The sequence below is a fragment of the Spermophilus citellus genome (assembly GCF_964194105.1).
Source record: "Spermophilus citellus genome assembly, chromosome: 6".
In the NCBI taxonomy this organism is placed as follows: Eukaryota; Metazoa; Chordata; class Mammalia; order Rodentia; family Sciuridae; genus Spermophilus; species Spermophilus citellus.
In genome coordinates, this window is record NC_138187.1 from 130,350,524 (window position 1) to 130,365,140 (window position 14,617).

Below are 14,617 nucleotides of genomic sequence, written 5' to 3' on the forward strand. Positions count from 1 at the left end.
TGGGTTCCACCTCCAGAATGTTTACTCCCCCCAAATATATAAATAATGTAAATAATATCAGCCGTAGGAACCTATAGATGAGCAAGACCTCTTTCCAGATCATTTGTTTCTGAGCTTATGTAAAAGGGTCAATTGTCCTTCAAAATGGATAACACACTTACTAAGTTTAAAATATTTTATTTTAGGAAAGTTACTTAGATTTGTTTTAATCTTATTTTCTTTATTAACAAATTAATCATGATCAACTTAGATATAGTTAATGATTCTGCCTTCTAAATCTCTATAAAAAGGATTTTTTTTCCCCCAAAAACCACAAGAAAATACAATTGCTTTCTCTTTGCCAGGTCAGTCATTACAGTCAGAGTGCACATTTGAATTTGGCTAATCTTAAAAGTATTTACAAACATAGATAAAACTATACTGCGAGACTGCTAGCTTTCCAAAGAAGTTGGGTCTTTCTGACTTAACAATAAATATGTACCAAACATGAACAATTTCTAAAATGCTTAGGAGGAGGCTTTGAAAATAAAAATTCCTAATGTATATCAAGCAAGTTATGCCAGGCATAGCAAGTGCTTTATACAAATTCCCTTAATTTTTTCAGAATTCCTGTGAGGTAGGGTACTTTTAGAAATTCCACTTTACTGGTTAAAAAAAAGTGAGGTTGGAACAGCCTCTGTGATCCACCCAAGGTCACACAGCTGGAAGGGAGGCCAGTGCTCGGCCCAGATCTCTCTCCAGCCACAATCTCATGGCTGTGCGGTTGGTAGTAGTCAGAGCTGGCTAACTTGTCAACACCTGCAGATCCAGGAAAAACCTTTCAGTGTCAGGCATGTGAACTACAGCCCTTGGGATTTTTATATTTATACATGTACATTTGTATATACATCAAGAAAATACAGGCAAACCAGTTCTTGTGACAGCTATTTTATACCTGTAGAAGCCACCCACAGTACTCTTAGCCCTGTCTGAGTTGAAGAGTTCATATTCTCACTTTATGTTACCGCCTCTCCCCTTCCTAGGACTCCTAATTCCTTGATAAGACACTGCTTTCTGAATACTGTGAGGCTAGAATTTTTCAGCAGTCCCAGCTTATTGTTAGAGAAAAGACCTTGACATAGTATAAAAGGTTTTTTCCTCTACAAAAAAAAAAAAAAAAAAGTAAAATTTAAGTGAAATATTTTTGGAAATTCTTAGTGCTGTTTTTATACCTTTTTACATGCTTGTCATCCCAGTAAAGAAAAACAGAAAAGAAAAACAGGCCATCTCTTTCTCCCAGGGGATTTCTGGACCAATTAGCATTGCTTACTAGCAGTGTTATACTGGTAAATATTTAACTACTGGCTCCCCAGGGTGGGGGAAAGCTCTAATTTGTAACTTTTGCCAGTTGCTAGTGGTATACATACTTCCACCATAATTGATCACAAGCTGCCAACATGGTGGAGTTGGAAAGAGATGCCCAGCAGCACTTTATCACCTGGTAACCTCTCCACCCCTATAATACAGACAGAATGATCTCAAGAGCCTCCATAGAATAAAATTAGGCAGTGGTAAGTTTTGATTATTTATTACCTGATCAGCTTTTCTAAGCTGGTGTGAGCAAGCCCAGCATACCACTGAATTAGTGTCCCAAAGAGAACACAATTCAACTTCTCCTTCTGAGTCTTAGAATACATATGAACCATTGATCTCTGCGGCAGGAATGGGAGGAACTTGGGACCATGAGTAAGTAAAAAGCACATCAGTCCTTTTTGAACATGCCAGGGAATAACAGGGTTGGTTTTGATCCATTGAAAACATCCACAAAGAGCAACGATCAACACGCTTTACCATGTCAACCTAGTTTTTCAAACTTCATCTAAGAGTGACCTGAAACCCAGGGTATGGTCTATGCACAAAGTGACAAAGTGACGTGCACAGCTGTCTTCTGCCTTCCTGTCTCAGTATCCTGGACGGCCCTACCTGAGTCTGAACTTCGGAAGAGAAGGTAACTGGAATCACCAGGAAAATCCAATGATTTGCCAGAGGAGGACCCCAGGCAAATTTAATGGGGACTCAATTAAATTTTTTCTGCCCAACCGAATCCAAGTGGAAAAGATTAGAGCAAAGGCTTTGAGAAGAGGCCACTCCACTGCGACCCTCGGCTGCCTTCCACAGTCCAGGTGCGTTGGTGCTCAGGAGGCTGGAGCCTCGACTGCCTCCGGTCCCCGGTTTCACCTCTGGTAGTAATCAGAGTTCTCCATTCCAAGCGGTCGGTCTGGGGTAGAAGCTACAAAAAATAAATAAATAAATAAATTAATTAATTAGGTAGCATGTCTCAGCTGCTCAGACTCCTTGCAGCAATTACTGATTCTGAGCATTGACCTGAGCTTTTTGTCTCTGCTGTTCCACGGCTCATTTGGGAGCCCAGTAAGAAGTCAGTCCCAGGCAGTTTGCTGAGGCTAATGTCTGGAGCTCCAGGAATGCGCATTTATTTTTGCCTCCCATGGAGAAGGAACAGGAAAGGTGTTGCTCATTTGATACTCAGATTTTTTTTTTTTCCTGTAGTGCTGGGGATTGAACCCAGGGCCTCATGTGTGTTAGGCAAGCATTCCACCACTAAGCCACATCCCCAGCCTGATATTCAGCAAATATTAACTGAATGTTTGTCTTACACTCTGTGCTGAGTGCTGAGCTAGCCAATGATTGGCACTTGCCATCTCAGAAGCAAGTCTGTGGTTAGAGCTGTTCTAGGTGGGGGAGATCCTCCTGAACTTCTGGGCCTTTGCTCTGAGTGTTCACGGGGTGGATATGTTCACCCAGTGACACAGAGGACAATGCATACCTGTTTTCAGTCTTTTTATGATTATTCTGCTTTCTATGGAGTGGACCAGGACTGTCTGGGCACCTTCTCTTAAGAACTAGCCATGCGCACAGCTGTAGTTGCTGGGCACTTTGAGAGCTCTGGGCAGGCACAGGTTGAGGGCTCAGGGTTATGAAAATAGCTTGGGATTCCCCCTGCCTGGGGTCTCCAGGAGGGAGACTATTCTTAGGAGGTGTCTCTGCCCCGAAGGAGCTGTTCTTTGCCATTTGGCTTAAAGAACTTCTTTTGGACAAGAGATCTGGACCAGAATCAAAATCCTGAACTGCAAAGAGTTGGCCAATGAGGCTGCTGGGCCAAGTTCCAGCCAGGGAGGCGGGCTGTGCCTCTCGGTGCCCTCACAAGCTGGAAAGAGGTATTTGGCCGTGGTGCCACAGCATGGTGGGATGCAGGAAGCCAAGTTCACAATCCGGGTCCCTCTGCTAATAGAGAAACCATGAGTCAGCCTGCCCCACTCCCACCGGCTTTAAGAGTTCAGCGTGGACAATCGCAGGGAAAGCAGGAAGAGGGGGAAAGGAAGCTGTAGAAAAATAAACATTTCCTTGCATTTTACTTGGAACAGAGCTGCACTTGTGGCGTGCTAAGATCCCAGCCTCTCCCCCTCCCTCCCCCCGCGCTGTTTTCCTCCTCTTGTGTAGAAGCGGATCTTTTCCTCACCTGATGAGAGTTCAGGGTGTATCCTGTGGAAAAACAGGAGCAAGACATAGAAGGTAAAAGCCAAGCAGCCAAAGATCACGCCGCAGACCAGGAAACTATAGCTGCCCTGGGCCTGGAATATCTGCCAAAGGGGAAAACACAGAGATTCAGGCATTGAAACGTCAAGTGGAAAGTGCCTTGGCGGAAGCGCCGTCTCGGACCCTTGGCAGGCTTCTCTTGTCAGGCTGAGGCCATGGCACCAATGGACAGGAATACGTGGAGGACAGAAGTCTTGGTCTTTTCAAAGGTTTGTGTCTGGGGGAGGCAGAAATCCTGCCCAAAGGCTGGGGTCAGACCTGGTGACCCCCTGTAGTCTTTCAGCTCCGGGTTCTGGAACTTTCTGAAAATCTCCATATCATCGTTGAAACTCCAATCACACGAGGTGTTTCTATCCTCATAGACCTAACTGGAAATTTTCAGAGGATGTATATTTTCTTCAACATTTTATTATGAAAATTTAAAACATGTCAAAGTAGCATATGGAACTCTCATAGATGTATCTCCCAACTTTAGCACTGATTTCATCTGTGACCTTCCACTTCTTTCCTGCACTGGATTACACTGAAATAAATCCCAGACATGGCGTCATTATAGGGCCAAGGGCATCATGAGACGGGGCTCTTCTCCTCCATGCAGCAGGGCAAAAGGAAAGGAAAGGAGAGTGGAGTGGTAATGAGGGGGACTTTGGAGACCAAAATACCTAGGTTCCATGTCACTGTTGTTAGTTACTAGAAGTGTGACTGACCTCAGGCCAGTTGCTAAATTTATCTAAGTTTCAGTGTCCCCTGTTTTAAAAAGGGGAATTTCTATATTGTAGTATTAAAGAAAAAGCAGATATTAGCTTTTTATTTTGTTTCGTTTTGTTTTCTTGATGATGTTCTTAATGGAACACAGGCATGTTTGGGGAGAGCCGGGAGAGCCAGTGCTTGGTCAGGGCAGGAGGCTGGGCCATGTGCAGCGTGGCCACAGGCAGAGAGAGGTGGTCAAGGGAGCAGGGATGGAAGAACTCTAACTGCAGCTCACACGGTCTCAGGATCTGAGAGCCAAACAGCATTCCCACGGGTCACCCCTGGCCCCACTCCCAGACGTGGCTTGTGTTTGCTTTGGATTAGTCCACACGTCTGTTCATGTCCCCAGATCTCACATTTGCAGGCCCAGCTTTTGAGGTTGGCTGGGAAAAACAGGTTAACCCTGGCAGGGTGGGACCCACAGGCTCTGAGAAACTCTGGAAGCAGGCAGCTCAGGCCAGAAGGTGCTGGCTGCATCTTCTCACCTGTCTGGATGGGTGTTCCCCCAACCCACCCCCCAGAGGACCCCACGTACCAAACCAACCAGCATCTGCAGGACCATCTCGCCAATCCCTGCCCCTGTCACCAGCACTGTGGTCGCACAGCCTGACAGAGAGATGGGTTAGGTTAGGGTTAGAGCAAGGTGAGGAGGAATCAGAAGTCAGCTGATTACCCAGGAGGCTTCTGGAAAACCTCTAGGACATGGAATGGCTAAGAGGACTCCTTTGGATTCCTAAAGCTTCTCAGACTTTACCCTGTAACTTTGCTTCGAGAATGCCTTACTGTCCTTCCCTTTCATTGCTCACAGTGTCTTCAGGGGGAATCCCATGATGCTTAGCTGGGCACTTGGGACTTATCCCAATCTGAACACCACCTCCCATTCCAGAAAAGTTTCCTAATAACCTCCAATGCATCAGAGAGCAGACCAGGATCTTTACTCTCCTGGCACCGTGACAGACCAGCCACATGCTCTGCTGCATCGGGTGGCCCCGTGCAGACCTGCAGAGCCCAAGCTTCAGCATCAGACTTGGGTTCCCAGGCTAGCTTGATCACTAGCTATGTGCCTCAGGTAACTTCTCTAAATTCTGTAGGCCTCACTTTCCTTTTATGTAAGATGGGCATTGGGATGCCTCCCTCATGGGGCCACCGTGTGGGTAACTCTGCTGTAGAATGCGTGAGGTGCCTTGCAGAGCACTGGCCCACAGCGAATGCTCAGAACCAGTGGGCTTTCTGCTTCAACCCTTCTGCTCACCTTCGGGCCAAAGTCCCCATGGGCACATGGTCTGTAGGGCCCAGCTCTCACTGCCTGCTCCCACTCCCCTCCAGCCCGGAAGAACTATCCTGGGTTCCTTAACCCTGCATACTCTCTCACTGCCAGCCCCGACATGCCCGCATGCCCTCCTCAACATTCCTCCTCCTCCTCCTCTTTGGCAAACTCCTATGCTTTTTTTTTTTTTTTTTTTTTGAGATGGTGGTGGGGGTCTCGCTGTGTTGCCCAGGTTGGCCTGAACTTCTAGATTGAAGGAGAGATCCTCCAGCCCCAGCTGCCCAAGTGCTGGGCCCACAGGTGTGCACCACCACGTTCCTGTTTGCGTTCTTTGTTTAGATTTCCTTCAGGAGCCTGGTCCGCAGCTTCTCCTCTGGGCCCTGACAGCCCCCTGCACCCTGTTCCTACCTCCCTGGCTGTGGACCTGCCAGCCTTCCCCTCTAGGCTGAAGGCCAGGAAGATGACTATGCCCTGACTCGGTTCCCTGGCGCACACCAGCACTTACAGCCGCACATTGGCCAGCCAGGGAAGGCAGCGTTAGCAGCGCATCATCCCCTCCCAGGGCAGCGTGCTCCTTCCCTCTCTTTCAGTCTCCCTCACCACCATCCTGTCCAGTGCCGCCCCTCCATGGAATACCTTTCTTTCCTTTTCTCTCTCTGCCTTTTCTCTCTCTGCCTTTATAAATCCTGAGCCACTCACACCCCACTAGCTCCATGACCTGTCTAAATTCACCGCTCACTCCCTTCTCTGAATTCCAAGGGCATCCAACTGTTTCAAGCACTCATTCGGCACACTGGGAGGGCCTTCCGAGCATCAGGTACTATTGAACACTGAGGACAACAGATGAAAAATAAGGACAAGCAGATACCCAGCACCTCAGCCAGCAAAGACGCCCAAGCCTAGGGCTTTACATTTTCTCCAATGCACAAAACAATCCCAACAGGTGGGTCTTTGTATCCCTACTTTTCAGATGAGGAAACTGGGGCCAGGGAAGGGAAGGAAATGGGTTGCACGAGGTCATAAGCAGCAAGCATGGAGCAGGACTGACAGGTCTGCTGATGACTTCAAAGCCCACACTGTTTGCTGATGACTTCAAAGCCCACACTGTTTGCCCCCCTGTCACCAGCCTGCAGCATGCTGTCGAGGAGAGGCGGAGCGTATGGGTATGAAAGCCTTGGGATGGGCCACGCAGCAGGGGCAGGTGTGAATCAGTGAAACACAAAGGAGGGGACACACTTTTCTAGGGAAACCAGAGAAGCTTCCCGAAGGATGGGAGAGGGCCAAGTAGGCAAAGGGGAAGATGGAACAGAGCACACAGTCCAGGCAGAGGCAGCCACAGGCCAAAGCATGGAGGTCCAGAGCAGCATCATCAAGAAACACCAAGGAGTTGGCTGGAAGGCAGGCTCCGAGGTGCAGCAAGGGCAGGGAAGGCCACGAAGAAAGGGAGGGGGTCCATAGGAGGATCCCAGATTCCACGGCTGTGTCTTAAAGCGCTCCCTCTGCAACAGCATGGAGGGCGGCTTACGGGGTCCTCAGACCCAGCTACACCTTAGAACCACCCAGCAGCTGCAGCCCATGACATCACCAAGGGAGGCCCGGTCACTGGTCTTGTTCCAGGATCCCCAGATGGTTCACCGTGAGACTGAGCCAGCTGGTTAGACAGAGGCAAGACTAAAGACAAGGAAACACACCAGGGCTTCTCAAGGCAGGGAGGGGTGACCAGAAACTGGGAAAGCCAGCCACTGCTCAATATCCCAAGCAGGTAAGGGATGATGAGGTCCCAAGTTAAGCAGAGATAGTGAGAAAAGAAGATGGGTGTGGGTGATCATTCTCAGGCCGATCAGTATGACTTCTTGAGCTAACACGTGTTGGTCACTTGATACTCTGGGGGATATACTGTGCGGCATGTGATGACATTCTTTTGTTACTTCATTTGGAACCTGAGCACTCAGGGCCTGGCCCCGGGGAGCTGGTGGAGCCACAGGCTGCTGTTTTATGGCTGTACTGGTACTATGCTGGGATGGATGAGCTGGGGGAAGAGACTGTCTCCCTGGGCATGTCCCCTGCACTGTTTCCTCAGTGGCACAGAGATGGGGAGGGATGGCCAGATGATGACTGACAGCTGCTGTATCTCAGTCCTCAGTTACAGGGAGGCCAGGACCTCTTCGGTCACGGTTCACTGGAATATAGCCAGGCGTGTGCTGCTTGGGGGCATTTCTCAGGTCACGGATAGTAGCCCACTTGGAGGAGCCAGAAGCCCAGAACCTCAAATATGTTTGATTCTTTGATTCATCCTCTCACATGAACTGTTTTTCTTCTAAATGACAGATATGAAATAGTGTAGGTACAGTCTCATTTGCACTTAAATATACTCACACAAATATATAATACATGCTTGGAAGGGAACTGGGAGGAAAAACTGCCGAGAAGTTATTTTGGGGGACTTTCATTTACTGCTTTAAAACATGCTTCTATTGTTTGAGGTTTTCCCAGTGAGTATTTACTACTTTCATAATAAGAAGTTCCATTTGGAAAACAAAATATGTGCAAGTTTATCATAGAAAATATTTTATTCTTTCTTAACAACCAATGATGACATTGTAAGCTAAAAGTATTTGAGTTTTCCTTGGATTTCAAAAATCCAGACTCTCCCTGTCTCTCATAACTGTGGGAAATCAAGGTGGGTACAGTGCTAATTTCTCCCATCTTAATGCTGATTTTCCAACCTCCAGCCAGGGCATCTAGTTACTTCTAAGGGTGATGTTAAATGTTCAAAACACAACTATTTTTAATTAACTAATTAAAAAATATCAGTACTGTATGTACTTAGAGGGGTTAAGGGAAGGGAAAGGAGGTTAGTTGAGAGAATCAGGTTTCTGACATCAAAGCTGTGTCAACCTCAAGCCAGGTGTGAAGTTTGCTTTCAACAACATCCCACAACAAAGCAAGGAGGCGCTGTTACTGATCATTAAATTATGAAATGGCAGGTGCACGCCTGTGATCCCAGTGACCCAGAAGGCTGAGGAGGGTGATCACAAGTTCAAGGCCAGCCTCAGCAACTTACTTGGCAAGTCTCTAAGCAACTTTGGGAGACCCCATCTCAAAATAAAAAGTAAAAAGGACTGGTCAGTGGTTAAGCACCTTTGGGTTTACTCCCTGGTTTTAGGAAGGAAGGAAGGAAGGCCTCTCCTGGTCTGGGGGTGTAGCTCCAGGGTACTGTGCTTGGAGACTCTGCACGAGCCTGGAATTCAATCCCCAGCACTGCTAAACCCATAATAAAATGCCTTCCCAGGGTTCTAAATTGTCTCATGAAATATTGTTTTCTTTCAATTTGGAACTTCTAGCGCACACGATCCATACAACGTCAGCTGTAGGTCCACAGACATTACCATACTGGAAAGAAGCCGTACTGCTTCTCTGAGGCCTGAAGGCATAGGGATTCAGGTCTAAGGTTGAGCCCAACACCTACCAGCACGAACCGTCTCCACCCATCAGGAGGAGCCGCAGCGATCTCCCTGCTGAAGTATTGTGGCTGGCCTAGAGGACCGCAGGAAGATGGGGCGCGGGAGAGGAGGGGGCGTCCGGCCCAAGAGTGGGTGCGTCTTTGCTCCCAGCCGGCACTCACCTTTGTACTGGAGGATGTCCTCGGTGTAGGCCAGCATGCTCGGGAAGGTGCTGCTGAGGAATAGGCCCAGACTCGCTGTCCCCACGAACAGGAAAATGACGTTGGAGGAGAAAATAAGCAGCACGAGGAAAGTCACCACCACGCCTATCTGTTGCAGCAGAGGTGGAGGTGATCAGAGATTGGGCAAAGCCGGGCATCCATCGAGAAGGGAAAAATCCAGAGTCCAGAGTCCCCAGACTGAGCTGCCTCCCGGGCCCCCGGTGCAGCGCCGTGTGATCAGTGCGCCACTCAGTGGACGATTTGGGAACTGCAACATACCTAGTCTGGGATCCAGGAAGGAAGCCCTGAGAGGACCTCAGAGGGCCCAGGGAAGCGGCCTACCTGGACATCTAGGCAAATGCCCCACCATGCATGCCGAATAAACAGTGCTGGGGATCAAACCCAGGGCCTTTTGCATGCTAACTAAGTGCTTTGCCAATTAACTACACTCCCAGCTCTATGTGTGGGATTTTCTTAATTTTCCAGGAAATAAAGATCTTCTATAGAAGCTCACAGCTTTGAGAAAAAAAAATGTCCTGGGCTGTGGTCTGGAGATAACTCAGGGGTACAGCACTGGCCTAGCATGTGCAAGGCCCTGGCCTCCATCTCCAGCAGGGCAACACCAACAAAAATATCCTGGGCAAGGACATCTGTTTCCAGGAAAAACTAAGAATACAGACCCAGAAAGCAGGCAAGAAATCACTGTAGGCTAATGCCCACTCTGTGCAGCTCACAGATGAGGAGCTGGGCAGGCAGAAAGGAAGAGCCCTTTCAAGAGTAATAGTAGACATGGTGTGTGTGGGGGGGTTTACACCAGCCCAAGGAGCAAAGCCACTAACCCCAACCCTGATCCTGTGGCTCTCCTCCCAGCCCCTCCAGCTCTGCCTCATGACCTCTTAGGTGTGACATGTTCTGTGAGTTGTGTATCAGACTCAGAATTCCTGCCCTGGAGAGGAATTCAGCAAAAAGCGTTTCTGAAGAGAAACGATGCATTCCCTCACCATGGAGAAGCAACACCAAAGACTTCTTCCATGCAGCGAAAATATGAAAGCAACCCGACAAATCCATGTTTCCAAACACAATGTGTTCTTCGGTGCCATGGCTCCCTTTGTTCTCTTTCCCTCCTCTGCTCAGTCTCTAAATGTCACAGGGGCCTAGGATTCCTCTCTGGTTCTTCTCTATCCACATTCCCCCTTCACGCAGCTCCAAGGTTTTGAATGTCTCCATGGCAGGGTATCTTACAGTTATGCCCCCAGCTGTGAGCTGCATCCAGAACTTCAGTCTTGCATATAAAACTGCCCTTTGATATGGTCAATCACTGGATGACTAGCAATGTCCCCCAAACCGAACTTTTGAATTCCTTTACTTGTTTACTCCTCCCCATGGCAATTAATACCATCCTCTGCTTTTTTTTCTTGCTGCCAACATGCTATGAGGAGGCCGAGGCTCCAGCGTAGCTCCAGGAGCTGGGGGTGTAGCTTAGTGGTAGATCATGTGCTTTGCATGGGCAAGGACCTGGGTTCCATGTTTAGTGAGCGTGCATGCGGGCGCGCGTGTATGCACGCGCACACACACACACACACACACACACACACACAGATTTGGCTTCGTCTATAACCCAAGGCCAAGGCTGAGAGATGCGTAGTGCTAGAGTGTGATGGATGTGGACACTGCTTTACAAGAGGTGATGGCCTAGCACATGGAGATCTGCGAAGCTGCCAAAGCCTTTGGGGAGGACCAAGCCCATCTTTGTGTGCTTGCATCCAACTATGAGGAGTCTATGAATGTCAAGGTGGAGGACACCCTTAGTGCTGAGCACCACATCAAATATTTGAGGTTGAGGAAAATGAGAAGCTAGGGGAATGGGCGGGCCTCTGTAAACGGACAGGGAAGGGAAGCCTATTAAGGGACCGGTTGTGAAGTGGTTTAAGACTACGTGGAGAATCTCAGGGAAAGGTGTCATGGAAGAGTACTTCAAATGCAAGGCATGAGCAAATAAAAAACTTGGCTCTCAAAAATGGGGAAAAACAAGCGTCCCTGCTCTGGTGGAGATTTTGAAAGGCCTGTGTGTTAGACTTGGTCCTCAGGGTGGCGCTGTGGGGAGGTGGTGGAACCTTCAGGAGGTGAGGCCTTATGGGAGGTCCTTAGGTCATCTGGGAGTGACCTTGAAGGGGATTGTGGGATCTTGGCCTCTTCCTCTCTCCTTTTGGCTCATGAGGTGAGCAGTATGCTCAGCCAAGCTCCTGGCCACTGCCATCTGACACGTCTATCAGAGGCCCAAAGCAATGGGTCCACCTGATCATGAACAGGAACCTCCAAAGCATGAGCCAAGATAAACCTTTTCTCTTTATAATTACCTCTGGCACTTCATCACGGTGACAGAAAGCTGAGCAGTACAATCCTCACTGATGCAGTTGCTCAAGCTCTGCCCCTAGATGGCCCCTGATTCCTTCTTCCCTTACCTCCTGCTTCAGGTCAATGGCAAGTCCTGTCAACCCTACCTCAAAAAACGTTCTAGGATCTTTCTCTCTCTCCAGATTCATCCTGACCACGCTCTTCTTGCCTGGACTATAATAACAGATTCTCACAGGTCCCTCCTGTCACTCCTGGCCCCTACAGTCTGACCTTCCACAGAGCAACTAGAGGGCACTTTCAAAATGCAATGCAGATCAAAATCCATTCCCTGTTTGAAACCTCCCAATGGTTTCCTGCTCACTTAGAATAAAATCCAAACCTGGTGTACACCACTCTACAGGAAGCAGCCCTGCTCTGCTCCCCAGACCCATCTCTTTCTGCTCCCACGGGGCACCCCTAGTTCCCACAGGACTTCACATAAGCACGTGCACGGAGTCGGAAGTGGTCCATGACTCCAGGAGAACACTGGGAACCAGGGACTGTTTACCTTGGGAGGCTGTCTTGGAAGTGGTCACAAGAAATATAATGTTGTGACATCACATCTGTGACATGGGGAGGTTTGCTCAAGGCTGGGTAGCCGCAGTTCCCAGACAGGATGGCCGGCAAGGGCCCCTGCAAAACCTGCAGAACCACTCAGAGGCCCAGAGGACTCGCCACGCCACCTGCAGTGGCAGCTCTGCATGGGGACTCAGGGATCTGTTTTCTAAGAGAACCTCCATTGAGTCTGAGCTGTTTGGAATCACTCTTTCTAGGACAGTGTTTTCCCAACCTTGAGGATGCGAACCCCCCCAGGGCATTTGTTAAATTAATAGATCACTAAGCCCCCTGGACATTCTGATTGACTCAGGTGCGGTGGGTCCAGGAAATCATCATTCTCTCAAACCTGATTCCCACCCACTTTCCCCTCCACCCTGGAGGAGGAAGCTGAGGCAGGCCACCATGAGCACTATCCCCATCCTCCACGTCACCTCGCAGCCCACTGGGATCTCTCCTCCCCACTCCTTCCTCCTTTCTTAGCTCAATGCTCTCTTCACCCCCTGTTCTTCACCCCATTTCCCTTCCCCAGACCCTTCCTCAGCATCACGACTCCTCTCCTCGCTGGCTTCCTCCCTTTCTCCTCCGCCTGTGAGCAGGTCCCCACACCCCAGCTCTCTTCAACGCAGACATATGTGCAAAGTGAAATGGGCGCTCACTCCTCTACTTCCCATCTCAGCCTTGGAAGTTTAGCTCCTACCCCCCTCACTCCCATCGACGCGGAACTGAGATATCTTTCTAGAAGATTATTGATAAGCACAAGGCCAAGTCCAAGGGCTCTCTTGGGGCTCACGATCTTTGTCTCTATAGCCCCAACATATGTCCACGCCTCCTGTGTGCTGGAAATTCAATAGAAGAAGTACCTTCTTACCGTGGATTGGGTTTCCTGGAAAAAGAGTGCACTCCCAGTCACGGGAGAACACTTGGAAGGCATGTCAGAGGCGATTCACGCCTTGGTGGAAGGCTGGACTAAATGGCCCCATTAGGATCTGTAATCTGGATGCCTCTGTCATCCTTGGTCATGTGGATGCAATGAGGACAAGTCTTAATCCACCACTGGGCTCAGCCCTCCCGCCTCCTAGGCACAGCAGTCCCTTAAAGGTCATCCTCAATGCCAGGCCTGGCCTACGGGACAGGAGAGCTACAAAATGCAAGTTCCCAGGCGCAGCCTGGCGAATGATTACAAAGGCTGGGGGATCTCTGGCCACTACTGACCAGCTGGCACCATAATAAACAGGTGTGCCAAGGCCAACACGCCCCTCCCTTGTGCCCTTGGCAGTCAGTAGGGTCTGTTCCACACACCGCCTCCAAAAGCCTATACTGTGAAGGCTTTTAAGGGTGTAAAATCAGAGGCCCACAGAGGAGAAGGGATTTTTCCAAAGTGGCACAGATGAGTGCTCTGCTCAGATCCCATCCGTCTGCCCCAGCATCTCTCACTTTCTCTCCTCCCTCTACTTTTGCATTTGTTGGCAGAGTGCCATCCCGAGCAAATGTTCTGGGGCAGCGGGAGGGCCAGGAGTAGACAAGTTCTTCTGAGTCACTAAGAAGGGAAGGAGGCTCCACTTAGCCACTTACCACATTGGTGAAAACCATGGTGACTGGCCTCATTCTTGATGAGATGGGAATGGAGATGAGCCGGCCCAGGGTAATGAAGCCCCAGAAGAGGCTGGGGAGGTAACCTGCCACCTTGTGTCCCACAGACAGCGGCTTCTCCACTGCATAGCTATACACGAAGGCTGAGTATGCCCCCTGTGGAGAGAGCAGGCTCTGTTGAGCACACGCTGTCCAGGCCCTGGCGGACTTGGGAGCGCGGGGGAGGACTGACTGGCCCTGGCCCAGAGGCTCTGCAGGGGAAGGCCCTGGAGCCAAGACCACAGAGCACACTTAGGCCCGAGCTAAGGACAGAACCTGGGTGTCTTGGCTTAGAGCCACATCTGCAGAGACTCAGAGGTTCCCAAGAGATGTCTCTGGATCTCCACGGGGTGTCCCCATGGGGCCTAGGCAGACGGGCACTGCTCCTTAGCTAAAAACAAGGTATGCACAAGTTTCTCATTTGATAGATGAGAGTCTCAAAAGTGACTTGTCCGAGGTCACCCTGAGAGTTGGAAGTCAACCAGGTTGTCAGGAGTAATTTCCACCAGGTCATTAAGTGTTTTAGGGCTTCTCCCTGGAGGGTTCTCCCTATTGCAACCAGTCTATGGGTCAGCCATTCAAGAGTGTCCTAATCTAGTCCTAAAAGGTTTTGTGGAAAAAGGAACTAAATAGCATAACAGAGGTCACACTAATGGGATGAACAGCTGGGCCTAAGCCCTCCCTGTGGCTTGTTTACAGCACTGGCTTGAGAAGGTGGGTTTGCAACACAGCCAAGAAGCCAAGCACCCCAGAGCTCATAT

The 14,617-nt window shown here is 49.4% G+C and overlaps 1 protein-coding gene across 2 annotated transcripts in view; it reads right to left on the minus strand.

The window, feature by feature from the left end:
* Positions 1 to 161: 161 nt before the first annotated feature.
* MFSD4A (major facilitator superfamily domain containing 4A) overlaps positions 162 to 14,617 on the minus strand; it is a 30,289-nt gene continuing 15,833 nt past the window's right edge. The window contains exons 6-10 of one of the 2 annotated variants that reach the window (XM_081298449.1): positions 13,800 to 13,973; positions 9,237 to 9,384; positions 4,880 to 4,950; positions 3,518 to 3,638; positions 162 to 2,269 (exon numbers count right to left, since the gene is read on the minus strand). In XM_081298449.1, the coding sequence (XP_081154575.1) occupies positions 2,214 to 2,269; positions 3,518 to 3,638; positions 4,880 to 4,950; positions 9,237 to 9,384; positions 13,800 to 13,973 (570 nt within the window). In that variant the 3' untranslated portion in view covers positions 162 to 2,213. The remainder of the gene's footprint in view (positions 2,270 to 3,517; positions 3,639 to 4,879; positions 4,951 to 9,236; positions 9,385 to 13,799; positions 13,974 to 14,617) is intronic. The other variant, XM_081298450.1, reaches the window with a different exon arrangement.